General features: G+C 46.6%; 3 protein-coding genes across 10 annotated transcripts in view; all 3 read right to left on the bottom strand.

Moving 5' to 3' along the window:
* Nucleotides 1–688: 688 nt before the first annotated feature.
* On the bottom strand, nt 689–3,430 carry Cht5 (Chitinase 5). The gene is made up of 7 exons (XM_001358387.4): nt 3,291–3,430; nt 2,393–3,032; nt 2,217–2,340; nt 1,642–2,133; nt 1,368–1,544; nt 1,116–1,298; nt 689–1,045 (listed from the first exon to the last, which is right to left on the bottom strand). Exons 1-7 carry the CDS (start codon nt 3,292–3,294, stop codon nt 890–892), a joined length of 1,776 nt encoding a protein of 591 aa, XP_001358424.3. The 5' UTR covers nt 3,295–3,430; the 3' UTR covers nt 689–889.
* A 450-nt stretch (nt 3,431–3,880) lies between these two features.
* On the bottom strand, nt 3,881–4,915 carry LOC4801306 (acidic proline-rich protein PRP33). Its single transcript, XM_001358386.4, has 4 exons — nt 4,766–4,915; nt 4,608–4,687; nt 4,199–4,542; nt 3,881–4,140 (listed from the first exon to the last, which is right to left on the bottom strand). Exons 1-4 carry the CDS (start codon nt 4,787–4,789, stop codon nt 3,977–3,979), a joined length of 612 nt encoding a protein of 203 aa, XP_001358423.3. The 5' UTR covers nt 4,790–4,915; the 3' UTR covers nt 3,881–3,976.
* A 2,521-nt stretch (nt 4,916–7,436) lies between these two features.
* The window catches only part of kmr (pleckstrin homology domain-containing family A member kramer), a 46,369-nt gene continuing 39,773 nt past the window's right edge, over nt 7,437–14,032 (bottom strand). Inside the window, exons 4-12 of one of the 8 annotated variants that reach the window (XM_003736424.3) lie at nt 13,573–13,883; nt 13,341–13,478; nt 12,858–13,151; nt 12,555–12,794; nt 10,838–12,256; nt 10,592–10,774; nt 10,438–10,530; nt 10,250–10,367; nt 7,437–7,884 (exon numbers count right to left, since the gene is read on the bottom strand). In XM_003736424.3, coding sequence (XP_003736472.3) covers nt 7,763–7,884; nt 10,250–10,367; nt 10,438–10,530; nt 10,592–10,774; nt 10,838–12,256; nt 12,555–12,794; nt 12,858–13,151; nt 13,341–13,478; nt 13,573–13,883 — 2,918 coding nt within the window. In that variant the 3' untranslated portion in view covers nt 7,437–7,762. Of the gene's footprint in view, nt 7,885–9,145; nt 9,417–9,471; nt 9,889–10,249; nt 10,368–10,437; nt 10,531–10,591; nt 10,775–10,837; nt 12,257–12,554; nt 12,795–12,857; nt 13,152–13,340; nt 13,479–13,572; nt 13,890–14,032 lie in introns of those variants that run through there. The other 7 variants (XM_033376735.1, XM_033376736.1, XM_033376737.1 and 4 more) reach the window with 7 other exon arrangements.

The raw sequence follows: 14,032 nt of genomic DNA, 5'->3' as shown, positions 1-14,032 counted from the left end.
CGGATAAAGTGCCTAAATAAAGGAAAAGGAATGAGTCTATGCTGTCTAGAATCAAAGAAATGCTTTTCCATCTAGAAGTTTGATTTGAAAAAGGTTTTTACTTTCTCAGTTGATCGCTTTTGGAGGAATGTTTAATTATAGACAATGCGGTGCTCATTTCGCATTCGACTATTACTCAGAGCAACTAAATTTGAGCTAAATGTTATCCGCATACACTTTTTGGTAGGAGGCAGCTTGAGCAGCATTTTGGGGCAGAGCCAGAGCTCTAGGCGATTTGTTTCGTGTCAAAAATGTTTAAAATTCACTCTCTCTCTCGCTCTTGCTCTGTATGATCTCTATGCATGACTGCTGCATGAATTGAGATTATAGAAATCAAATGTTAAGGATCAAAATTGAACATTTCGTGTAGCATTATTTATCATCGCTCGTTGGTATGGTTGATTGCCCAAACAGCTGCTCGCTGTGTGTGTTGTCCAAGGCTGCGATGATGACGAGTCGGTAAAGTGCAGCATGTCCCAAGTCATTGCGTTTATTGGCGTAATTAGGAATGGCAAATTCTCGTTCAAATTATGGCATTACGTATATGTACGTAGACCTTTATTTAACGTCAGATTATGCAAGGCCCAAGGCCTTGCTTTGTTTTGATTTGCCTATTTGTCCCACAAAATGATGATCACACTTTTATTGAACGGATCATTAAGTTCCATATTTATTTGATTCGAAACTCATATACTCGTATATTTTTATGGGTTTTGTCTCGTGCAGTAATCTCTTAGACGCACCTTATAACCCTAGGAAGATATTAAATTAAAATACTCTTACAGCTAGTCCTATTCCTATCTTATGCTAGAGTTGTTTGCAATAATTTAGAATATGTTTTAGTAAGTGCTTAGTGGGCTTCATTGCCCCGCTTTTTCTGCTTGATTCGGGTGCAATAATACCGATCGCTGTTCTCGATCCAATCGCAGACATTCAGGACCGTGTGGAATGCCGTCCCCTCCTTGCACTCGAACTCCACGGGCTTGCCATGGACACAGCGGAAATACTAATGCAAAAAATAGAGAGAACATTATTCGATTTGTATCTCTGGCCTATTCTACAGTTTGAACTTTTACCTTTCGGCAGTTTGGATGCGGCACAAAATCGCGATTGGTGCAATCGATTTCGCTGGGATCGAACTGCGGCTCCCCTGGCTTCTGTTCAGGGTCGACAACTATTTCGGGCTCCTCCGTAAACTTCTCCGGAGCAGACGTTGTTGTGGTTGTGGTTGTGGTTGTCTTCTTGGGCTTCTTCGGTTTCTGTTGGAATTTGGAGTGTGGACAATTTCATTAGAGATTCAGCCTCCGCTGGCACTCCCAAATATTCACCTTTGTGGTTGTCTTCTGGGTGGTGCTGGTCAGGGCTGGCGCCGGCGCTGACGTTGTGCTGAGTGGGCCTGAAGTTGGTTTTGGCTTCGGTTTCGGTTTCCGCGTCGTCGTCTCACTCTGCAGCACCGGGCCCTCGTCCGGATTGGGCGAAGTGGCGGGCGGCTTCGCCCACTCTGGCTGCAAATGCAATAAAGCAGAAAAAAATGGAAAACGAAAAATGAAAAATTTTATTTGCGTTCGCACGCCATTTGGCAGTGGGCCCGCCGTGGCTCACCCGCGGCGTCGTCTCCCGTGTTGGCTCCGGCACTCGATAGCCCCTCATGTTGTCGTAGAGTATTTGCATGAGCCCGTTCTTGCGGCCGCAGAGTCCGTGGAAGTCGTCCATGTCGATGGCCCAGGTCATGGCGCCCGCATAGCCCCGCTGCTTGATAAAGTCCATTTTGATCTGCACCGAGGCCTCGTTCTCGTAGCCCACCCACTGGGTGTCCTTGTAGGTGAAGGGCACCATGCCGGCCTCATCCCACTCCACGGTCCAGCCCTTCGACTTGTCCATCACCTCCGTGCATATCTCGTAGTACGCCAGGAAGCCACTGGCATTTGTGTAGGGACCTGGCGCCCCGCCACCCGCCTCCTTGTTGATGTACGTCCCCATGTTGTAGTTCTTGTTGGAGTTGCTCAGCGTGAAGGTGCGTCCGTAGAACGGAATGCCGACCACCAGCTTGTTCGCCGGGCAGCCCATCTCCTCCCACAGCGCGAGGCCGTCATTCTTGAATGGCGATGCTAATTAGTTTGGCACAGGGAATGACAGTGGAACGATGGCAATCGCAGAGCAATCGCACTGGCACTCACCACATTGAGGCGCTCGTAGGCGTACTGGTCATGCTTGCGCTTGTAGAGCGGACTGTGTGTATCGGCGAAACCGGCCCAGTTTCCGCGCAGGTCATAGGTCATGGCATGAATGGCATCCAACAATCTGCAAGGACCCAGGGTTAACTCTTTGCTAAAATCAAGTGCTCCAAACTTACTCGCAGAGCTCCGGAACGTGGTAGCCCTCCTGCAGCCTGAACTTGGCCACCGGCACTGCCATGGTGATCTCCCAGCCGCGTCCCTCCCGATCGAAGGCGCGTCGCAGCTCCTGGACAAAGTACAGGAACTTGTCCTTGTCCCCGAAGGTGCCGCCCCGATCGGTGGCCCCCGGGTACTCCCAGTCCAAGTCGAAGCCATCAAAGTTGTACTGCCTCATGAACTGGATCACGCTGCGGATGAAGCTCTGGCGACGCTCCCGGACAGCCACCATTTGCGAGTATTTCGAGCCACCCTCGGCCCAGCCGCCGACGGCTATCTGCAGCTTCAGCTTGGGATGGGTCTTCTTCAGCTGCGTGAACTTGCTGAAACCCTCCTGGTCCACATCCAAGTCGGGATCGATCACCAGCACATCCCAGCTCTTCTCCTCCACGCCTATGAAGGAGTAGATGAGATGCGTACAGAGATCGGCGGGCACATCCTCCAGGCCGTAGCGTCCGATGCCCGGACGGTACACTGCCCAGTTGCTGAAGTAGCAGACAATGCGAGCCGGCTGATCGCTGGCCAGGATCACACAAGGCCAGCCACATAGCACGCCCAGCAGCAGCAGCAGCGGCAGCGGCAACATTCCGTGTTGATGCACTAGTCGAGGGGTTAGAACAAAGAACTCGGATTGAATTTACTACGAAATCGATAAAGATCCCTCAGAGCCGCAGTAACGACTCGTTTTTCGAGATCAACGCGACTTGCATATATAATTCTAGACATGTCGACAGTCGTCGTTCCCTGTTTTGTGTTGTTTCGGTTTATGGTGGTACTAAGGCTGTGTGTCCATAATGCTACCGCCACTCAAGTTCGTTCACCGATCGATGCCCACTCTGTATGCAGGGACAGGCTTACCCATTTCTTAATGCTCCAACACGATGCTCTGGCGACGATGGTATGGGAACAACTGGACGGGACTGGACTGGACTGGAGCCAACGATTGTGCGTTGTGCGTTCTTCTTGCGACGCTCGTTTGGCGTCAAATGACAGTCAAACTCTCGCCCGGCTTAGCTTTTATAGGGGGAGGCGATCGCGACTGGAGGCGAGTCCGGTTCTTTGTTCCTGCGTAAGGTGCGTGAGAGGCGCGACTCTCGTCTCGGACGATCTCGATGACAACGAGAGTGGGTTAGAGGAAAGAACGAATGACACTGGCAATCTGAACGCTTTTGTGCTGTGCTGTGCTGTGCTCATTTCAAGATCGGGTTAACTTGTTTGTTTTCGTTTCGTCTGACGACTTTCTTTCCGATTGTTTTGCATTCGCATTTTATTTTACTGCCAGCTCTTAAGACTCCACTCCCCCGCCCCCCACAAGCGTGCGGTTATTTATGCTCTAGAATTACCATATTTCTGGAATGGACTGGCACTGGGAATGGACTGGACTGAAACGATCCCTGTAAGGGGCCTGGCATGCAAGAGTGCATCAGGCTAATGGTAATGGATAGATGTCTTGTGGTTAAGGCAGCAGCTTTAATACCAGGCAATATGTAGATAAAGCAGAATGAGGTCTTAGGTCTAGGTACGAGTATACATATGCACAATAGCTAGCCAATGCGTATGTCAATGGCCAAGGGGCTGTCTTCTGTGCTGCTGCTCAAGGGAGGCGCTACAGTGGTTGTCGTTGTGGATGTTGCCGTCGCCGCTCTTGGGGGAGCTACGCTGCTGGTGCGTGTCTGACTGGGACCTGGCCGGAAGTCACCATTATTGTCTGAAACGTAGTGAATGCTTTTGATAACAGTTTACAGCATCTAAGGGGTATGCCTTACCCTTAAAGGGCTCCAGTTCGGCCTGAAAGGGACGCTGGTGAATGTCGTGTCCGGGCGGACCAAAGCCAGGGAACGGCCCAAAGCCGTTCGGATACGGATCGAAGCTTTGCGGTGGTCCATGGTGATGGTCCGGACTAAAGCGCTCGTGGCTGCCGTGGTGGCAGCTCGGTCCGGGGAAATGGTGATCCCAGTGTCGCTTGTGGTGATGGTGTCTGTGGCTACTGCTATCTCCGTGGTGTCGCCGATGTCGCTTGTTCTGGACATGGCTCAGGGCAGGCGCCACCTCTTGCTGCCAGGCCACGGCCGCCGATTCCTCGGCCAATAAATCTTGGCTGGTGAAGGCACTAAAATGGGAACAGAGATGATGGCGACTGCAATGGAAACGCGACTAACGGTTACTGATACTGACGCATTCTCAATTGCTGGAAACGGTGCTGGGGCGGCCTGGAGCAGCATCTGCTTCTGGCTTATCACGGCCAGCAGCGCCAACTGTGTGAAATATGGGATTGGGATGGTGTTGGAAATTTACGGCACGCCAAGGGATAAACCCTTTATATATGTACTTACACAGGCGGCGACGTGGGCTAACATAATCCGTGGGAACCCTTGAAACTCGTATGTACCTCGAACCTCCTCACTCTTTAGACGCGCAGAGTCGACTAAAGCTGTCTTGCTTTAGTCTCACTTTGCTCCGCACAAATAATGCCGAGACAATGTCGCATATCGGGGTTTTTTTCTGTCTTTATTTCGTATATGTACGTACGTATGTATTTGCTCCCTTACTCACTCAGATTTTGAGTTGTTTTTATGCGCATCATCAGCGTCCGACGCCATAAACCTGATTGGTTAATGATAATTCAGGTTTCCTCATATCTATACACATGTTTAAATACAGCCACATATAGTCTTCGGGCGTATTGTAATTAGCTTGAATGCAATGGGCCAGTCGCTGACCCTGCTAAACGCACTTTAATTGCCAATTGCCAGCTAATGTGACAAGTCTTTGTTAATTTTGCGGTCGAACATTCAACTGAATCACCATTTGACAGTGTTGAGAGAAGAGAGTGTGAAAATGGTACAGATTAACGACTTGGCATACTCGTAGATGAATATGTATGTATATTAATTGGGCGATCCCAGATCACTCTCGATGTGGGCGAGCTGCGAGTCACGATTATGTTAATCGGATATTGAAATTTGACCGCTTTTAGAAAGCTACCGAATGCTCTACATTTGACCCGATACACCCACCACACGCCACACGCTTTCTGGGAAACGAATCCAATCCAAGTACTGGATGTTGCGCACTCTTTCGGCTGTCAGCAGCCAGCGGCCGGCGCGGCTCATTGTGATTCATGGCAGCACTTGGAGGCTAGGCTCCACCCCTTAACATTGATCTTGAATAATGCCGGCAATTGAGGCGGTTCCTCTTCCGTGCAACCTTCGAGCTGTAACCAGACAATAACCAGACCCCTTGGGTAATTTGAATTTTCAACTATAATCTTTATTGATAACATTTCTCGTTCGTTCGCAGTTTATCGTCTTCAACTCTTATCATATTATGACGTACAGTTTGTATATGTATTTGTATATTTATTTATATGTATAGTATGTATATAGATGTATGTATATATAGTATTGTATGTATATGCAATAAATATTTGTTGTGTTTGTGGTACGAGTATCTAGGGAGTACGAGTATGCGTGCGTTCTATGCTTAGTGCAATTGCAATTTCAATTGTAACCCCGATAAGCCTGACAATCTACATATATGATTGGACTCTGCCTAAATGTTTGTGTGTTCCGTGTGGGTGTGCACGAACTTAGGAGAATAACTTGAGAGCAAATAATTTACATATGTATACACATTCCATATAGCACCGCGAAATGTACAAACAACTTGCTGAATCTTGGGGGAACTTAGTGTTAAAGATAAAATAACCTTAAACCATACGTAGCGTAGCAATTAGATAAAACATAATCATCGCGATAACAACTAAAAGCTAACAACTTAAAATATATTTTTGTACAATTTTTGCGTGGATTGGATACATAAGTTTACAGTATATTGAATTTATATTCATCTCTCTATATATTAACAATTTATCGTTGTTGTTCTTGTGGGCTAGGACGATACGATATAAATGATTACTCATGCATATATGTATGTATGTATGTACTCGTATATGTATGTATAATTGCGAATAGCTAATGCGACTTTCAATAACTTTTAAAGTTATATAGACATTAAATTCAACCAGCGATTGCGTACGAGTATAATTATTAAACATATCCATATCTGTAGCTGTATCCATATCTGTATCCATTGACTTGCATTTGTTTAAAAACATCCATCCAGCCATCAGCATGATCAATGCGTGACCTCTCGTCCCCTCGGAGCTCTTCTCTTTTCACTTTAATTGCCTGGCTAATTGACCTACATTTAAATAATTATGTGTACGTGTGTATTTTTATAGCATTATGCCTGTTTAAATATGTATCTTTCATTTAAAATTAATATATGCATGTCGTAGTTCAGCGTTGCTTTTTCATTTATCATTTTCTCGTTTAAATACAATTTAATTATATTTGCCGTCCCTTCATTTATTCATGTGTAAATATTATTCCATTATTAATATTTGCGATAGGTACATTTTGGAAAATTTTTTGCAAAGGTCTGAAGTGCTTTGAGTGCGCTGTGCGTTCCCCTTCCCCTCTCTCTCGCTCTCTCTCTCTCTCCATAGGAATGATGCTGAGTGAGTTCTGATGTGGAGACTCTATTGTAACTATGCTGCCCCATGCTGTTGCTGATCTTAAAAACTTGGATTGTATCAAATGCATTTAATATTGGCTCCAAAAATTGTTCAATTGTTGTTACTGGTTGGTTGTTTTGGTTGTTTTTGTTGTTTGTTTGCGCTACCCTTGAAAAGTCCGTTACAAAAGTCTTTAAAGTTATTGTTTTTAGTTGCCATGAATAAGTTTTGACCATCTGCCCATCACCTCTAACCTTTCTAGTCTGTAAGCCTGCACAGGAACGTGTTTGATTCGACTCATCCATTGCTGATACAGCTGATACAGCTGCTGATACCCCTACAAACATACGCAGACATAGCAGATACTTCTACGAGTATATAGACCCTTTTCCTACAGTTCAAGAACGGCCGCTAATTGTGTGTAATTGATATCGTTTGAGTGACTTGCAACACGCTTACATTGATATGTTGAATCTTTGATTTCCATATTGTATATGTTGTATATATATATATATATCAGTATCTGTATCTATATTTCATAATATGCATTAACAATCAATCGCGTACTGACTCTCACAAAAATTCGTTAATTTCTCCCCGGCTCTACTGACTTCGATTTGTAATAGAATAGTCTCCGATATTCAACAGATATTCCCATATATAACTCAGTCACATTAAGAATTGATACGATTTTCAGTTAAAATTTTTAGCAAATTTCCTAGTTTGATTCTGAAGATAAATGCAGCGCATATTGTGCTTGATTATTATACGAGTATTCGCTAATCGGAGTTAGTTATTTAGTTGATTTCGTTTAGCTGTAGAAGTTATCCCGTTGCTGGTACAGCGGCAGTGATTCGGTCGGTGAATCCGATCCTCGCTCCTCGTCCTCGCTGCCCTGGCTCGATCTGTTGGCCGCCTTTGACATGGCTTTCTCTGTGGGTTGACAAGAAATAAAAGAGTTAGTTCCACTTCGTTCCAGGCTACCATTTCCGTTCCCGTTCATAGGCAAAAAACCTTCTTCCCAAGCGTGCTGTAAAAGTTTTCGAGTATAAAAAAAGTACACCGATAACCAGTTCTATCCAGTATCGTATCTGTGTTTGTTGGCTTTGGTTTTGTGTAGGTTTTATTTTGTAAAAGGTTGTGTGTCTGTTGTGTTGTGTATCTGTTCTGCCGCTGCTCCTTGTGCATCGGGCATATACTTACTCATATGGGCAGCGATTTAGCGCCTTCTTGACTCTTTTAGACAACTTTAAACGCATTTTAGGCAGTGCAGCAATTTTGTTTAGAAACTAAGCAATTGGCTTGAAAATTTGAGTTAAAAACTTTCGCAAACATCTATGGTAAAATATCTCCTTGACTTTAAAGTCCCTAAATAATTTCAATATTTTGATGTACCAATATTATTGATCCTTATATTAAACTGAATTATTTTCCTACATATATTCGAATTGTTGCTTCAGATATTAAGTAGATTTAATTTAAAAGATTTCTTCAAATGATTTTGATTTCTTAATATTTTTTTTTACCCTAAAAATGTATTTCTTAAATTTCAAATAGTTTTATTTTTTAATCTACATATATCTCCCTATATCCCTAAATTCCAATCGACTTGCTTTTCGGTGCGGACTCTCTATAGAGTGTTTCTAGTGTTTTTGAGTGTTTGGTTAGTTTTTCTTTGCGTTTGTGTGGTGTTTTTTGTGCCTTTTCTGGTTAGATTGGGTGTTGGGGTGCAATTTGAATATATAAGTAGATTATATAGTTATAGATAGGTATCGTTATGGCGTGCAGGCTGATCAGTTAGGCCAATGTGGTTTCTAACAAACTAGGCAGAGTTTTTTAGGCGTGATTATGGTATGGCATGGCAAGGAAGCTACGTACAGGACACTCGTCTCCAATAGTAGTGTACGAGTACTACATTTATGAATATTATATATATGTGGGGTAGGTATGTTTTATCGAAATGTGTACAAACCTTGACTTACGGATTCAAATCGTATTTTTCTGTTGTTGTTCTTGTGCTTGTTGTAGTTGTTGTTGTTGTACTTGTTCTTGTTGCTATTGCGTTGCTGTTTATTCTTGTTGTCGGTTTTTAGTATTTTTGTTGTTTGTGAATTTTTGCGTTTTGTTTGAAGTGAGTTTGAGTTTACTTTTGAGTGAGTTTTGCATGCTGTAAATCTCAACTGCTGGTGTGTTCTTGTTGCTGTTGCTGTTGTTATGGCAGTTACTGTATACTTAAGTGTACCGTTCTATGTATGCATAGTATAGTATAGGTATTTGCTGTTTTGATAGCGCGAACCGGGTGAATATACGAGTATCGTGATGAGAACGAAACCCTCCTCACAATCACAATGTATGTAAATGCATTCGAGTACGGGTACGAGTACAAATAATAAACACAAAATGTGAACAGAAACAACACGACTGGTCTACTGGGACAATTAATTAGTTGTGACTAGTGGGATTGCCTAGAAGAATGCAAAACAAATAAAACAAATTATAAGAAATGCAAATAAATTATAAAATAAATTAAACAAGTGAATGTAAATGTAAAAAGTCCTAAAAGTCTTCAGCTTCTGCTTGATATGTACTTGGTGTACTGCCATTCGCGAGTTCATAGAACTCGCAGCGATTGTTACTTAAGTTATGATTAATTAAAGTACATCAACTGGACAGGTGCTATGTACGTATGTATGTATGTATGCATGAGAGGGCAATGTGGGCCACAAGTCTGAGGTGTATGATTGACTGCTGCAAGTGTCTGAAAGTGTTCTGTGTGTGTGAGATTTTGAGTGTGGGTGAAAGGGTTATGAAGTTTTGAACGTCGCCGATGAGCTCGCAATGAGATGGAGGGGAGATGATCATAGAAATCTTATTTAGAATGGGGCATAACGCATTTGATTAGATGGTATGCATATGATATATATTATCATTAATCATCTAGAAAATCAGAAAGAGTTGAAAGACAGATATATAGATTAGAAGAGCATAGAGTTGACAGAGTTTTTGAATGGGGGGGAAAACACAGTCGCAGATAGTACAGGTGGGCGTGGGGCGGGGTCTCTGGCGTGAACTCTGAGATATATACATATTCATACATATTACATAGTTCTATTGGCTTTGTAGACATAACGATTTGGAGAGCGTATTAGTAAGAACATAAACATTGAACAAAAACTCAACTTGCAAGGCATTGCATTAACATTTGAATGGGGATTTGCTTAGGATATCAATTAGAACTTAACACAAAGGTATGGTATGGTATGGTAGACCTATCTGAGCCATTGAGTACTGCACTTACCGGCCACAATCTTGCTGACTTGCATCACCTGCTGGGCCAGGATCTGGTTGAGCTGCAGCAAGTGCTCGCGCTGCTTCTTTTCTGCTGTGATTTTGCTCGGCGGCAGGCTCTCGTTCTCCTGTAAATATACGACCGATTAATCGATACATTAATCGATAAATTGAATGACTGAGAGCTTGAGCACTTACGTTGCTGCTAATAGGCGCCTCGGCCAGCATCTTCTTAATGGACTCGACCTTCTCCTGGCGCCGCTTCTTCTCCTCTGGCGATAGTTCGGGCGTCTGTGGCATAAATCAAACATGTAAATGATTTGGTCTCAAATTGTTTAAGTGCAGTACTCACTGTTTCTGGTATGTAACGCTCGGGAATGACTATTTTGTTGGGGGCCAAGAGCAAGTTATCAATGGTATTCTCAGAGATCTTCTCTCCCTGTCCCAGTGCCGAACGCACCACATCGGGGGCATTCATGCGCGGCCTCAGGGCCACCTCCATGTCCAGATCATCGCGGGCACGCCAGTTTGTGTTCTGCAAGGATCGGGTGACCAGTTAGTTGTGATTCTTAAGAACCCTTGTGCCTTGGCTACTTACATTGCGATTCATGTCATTCTCCGCCTGCACCTTCTCCATGGCCTTCTGGTTTACATTGTTGGGTGCAGTATAGTGACGTCGCTTCTCGCGGGGCACTGCCCGTCGATGTTTGTGCGGCGGCGGCACCTTCTCGACAATCTTCTCGGTGTCCTCCGACGCCGAGCCAGCGGACATTTCATTGATGATCTGACGAGCGGCCACGCTCTGGAACACCGGCTCGGGGCTGATGTCCGTCAGGCTCTTGTTGAGGCTCTGCAATGAGTCTGTCTTGGTGCGTAGTGCCACCCTGGCACTGTCCCGCGAGGGATTCGCCTGCTGCTGCAGTTGCTTGGCGAAATAGGCATTGGCCAGAGGATTCAGATGCTCCCGCTGCTGCTGGTGGTGACTCTGATGATGGTTCTGATGGTGGTGGCCATTGCTCTGTGGTATGGGCGCCGATGACGGTGCTGGTGGTGGCGGCGGCTGATGCTCGTAGTTGCTGTTCCTGTCGTAATCGTAGCTGCTGCCGTTGTAGTGGTGGCCGTTCTGCTTCACGGCTCCACCGCCGTTCATGTGGCGACTGTTCCTGGGCTTCGGGGGCTCGCTGTAGTTCCGCGGCAACGACTTTGAGCGGCTATGATGTCCGTTGGTCATCTGCTCCTCCAGGCTGTGGCCATACAGTTGCTGCTGCTGCTGGTGCTGAGCTAGCTGTTGCTGCTGCTGGGCGTACTGTTCCTCCTCCAGCACCTGGTCCAGGTTCTGTATGGAGCTGCTGAGACCACGCTCGCTGCGATCGCGATGACGCCGCTCCGACTCCCGCTTCACGATGCGAACCGTTTTGATCTCCTGCTTCTCGAGATTGCTCAAATTGGCGAACGGATTGCTGTCCAAGAAGCCATCGCTGTCCACGCCACTCATTTCCAGGGCATCGCTGCTGCCGCCTCCGTTGTAGCGATTGTAGTCGCTCAACTTGGCCGAGCTGTTGGTGTCCACATAGAGCGGTGTGGACAGATTGAGGGTCGAGTCGTTGAGGTTCTGACGACTGCCGTTCCACTGCTGCATATTGGCATCCAGATCGGTCTCTGTCCAGCTGGTCGAGTTGCTGCGCTTCTTGAGGCTGCCATTGGTGGAGCCACCCCCATTGACGGCTGTCATTTCCTTGTTGCCAATCTCCTGGTACAGACGCGTCGAGTTCTCCGTGAGTTGACGCACGGCCGAGCTCAGTTCATGGCGCTGTCGCTGCATGTCGCCCACCAGGGACTGCACCCGCTCCAACTCCGACTGCAACACGACAGCTGTCTGGTCGCCGCCATTCACATGGGACCCATCGTTGGCCAACATGCCGTTGCTGGTGCTGGCCCGCGTGGCCTGTACCTTCTGACGGAGCAGGAGCAGCTCTTGCTCGAGACGGGCATTTCCGGCTACGGTTTGCTCCAGTTTCTGCAATACAAGATTCGGGGATGATTAATCGGTTCAACGCTTTGGCTGTGGCACATGCAGATGAAAGGCGGTTGGTAGAAGTCTTTTGCATTCAATCGTTTGTCACTGCACCGAGGGAACGAAAACGAACCAAATCTCGTGATGACCTGAAGACTTTTTCCCCCAAGCGAGGAGCTCATTGGAATATTAGTTTATGTTAGACTTTGGGTTTTACAATGATTTTCATTAGTTACAGAAGCGACATGCGAAGTTCAAGCAGACAAAAAACACGTAGCTGCAAAAAACTTCTACTAGGCACCTTGGCTACCTTTGAGTTCTCGGCCAGCAGCTGGTGGACACGCGACAGTTCGCGCTCCAGGATGTGCTGCTGCTTCTTGGCCGCCTCCAGTGCCATGGGAGTGGCGTTGCTGTCGTGGATGCGTGCCCGCAGGCCGCCCAGGGCCCTCTCCAGGTCCTCCTTGTCGCGCTGCAAGCTCTGCAAGATGCCCGACTCTTCCTGCAGCAGCTGATCGAGCTGGTACAGCTCTCGTACTTTGGCCTGAATCAACAGATTCGATTCAACATTAGAACACTTAACAAATCGAAGGTGAATCGAACGCACCTGCAACTCTGCCTGATTGGGGCTGAGGCGTTCCCACTGTTTTTGCTCCTCCTGCAGCATCTGGCGCTCCTGCATTCGCTGATTGAACTCCAGGCGATCCAGAGTGGCCGGCTGGGCCCGCCCGTTGGCATCGTTGCGGTACAGAGAGCCCAGCTTTACCATGTTGTCCACCAGATTGACCAACGGCTTGCTCTTCTCGTACTGCCGCTCCAGGTCGAGCAGGTGCTGCTTCAAGTAGTCCAGTCGCTGGATGCTCTCTGCCCGGGTCAGACCCTCGGCACTGCGCAGGCGGTTCTGTAAGGGGTTTCCATATAGAACAAAGTGTTAGTCTAAAGTGGTGTCTAAAGTAAAGGCAGATCTCAAGTTAAGTTAAGTTTAAGATAAGCGAGATGATTAGTCACAGGCAACCATCACCGTTAGTTAGTCAAAGACAACCCCCACCCCCAACCACCGACAGACATAAATAATCATTCGGGTAGCCACCTGAACATCATGTATATCGCTGCAGCACTGCTCGATGGCACGGGCTGTCTGGCTGCTCTGGCGTCGCAGCTGTATGAGCAGCAGGACCAGCTCCTCGTGGGTGCGGCTCAACAGATCCCCAGCCGACACATCCAAGTTCTGTGGGTGGTGCGAAATGGTAAGTACTTGACTGGATGCACTCGACCCCGACTGGTACATCCATCAGTGCCCCTTCCCTGGTGTGGCAACTTACCCTAATCTGGCTGCTCGTCTCCCGCTCTAGCATATCGATTTCCGCCCGACTGCCAACACGTCGCATCCGGAACTGCTGCTGCTGCTGCTGCTGCTCCTGCTGTTGCTGATGCTGCGGCGTGGATGTGGATGGACCAGCTCCAGAGGCGTAGAGGCCGCGATCCGTCAGCACTGTGGCCTTGGCGTATTTCGTTTCCGCGGCACTGCCATAGTAGGGGGCAAAGGCCGACTCCTGCTGGCCATCGGATGGATCCGGCTTCACTGTCAGATTCCCCATGGGCAAATTGTTCACATTGCGCACGGAAATCGAGGCTACAAGTCGGAGATGGATTTATTAAACAAATATTTCAGACTGGGAGCGGGGCTTAAAATAGTTTCAATGCGTGCGCGAAATATTTAGGAAAGCAATCAGTAATCAGTAATCAGTATTCGGTAATCGATAATCGGTAATCGGAAAGGAA

This window comes from Drosophila pseudoobscura, chromosome 2, assembly GCF_009870125.1.
Source record: "Drosophila pseudoobscura strain MV-25-SWS-2005 chromosome 2, UCI_Dpse_MV25, whole genome shotgun sequence".
NCBI classification, from domain to species: domain Eukaryota; kingdom Metazoa; phylum Arthropoda; class Insecta; order Diptera; family Drosophilidae; genus Drosophila; species Drosophila pseudoobscura.
The sequence above is the reverse complement of the archived record's forward strand: the minus strand, read 5'-3'. Positions and strand labels throughout refer to the sequence as shown.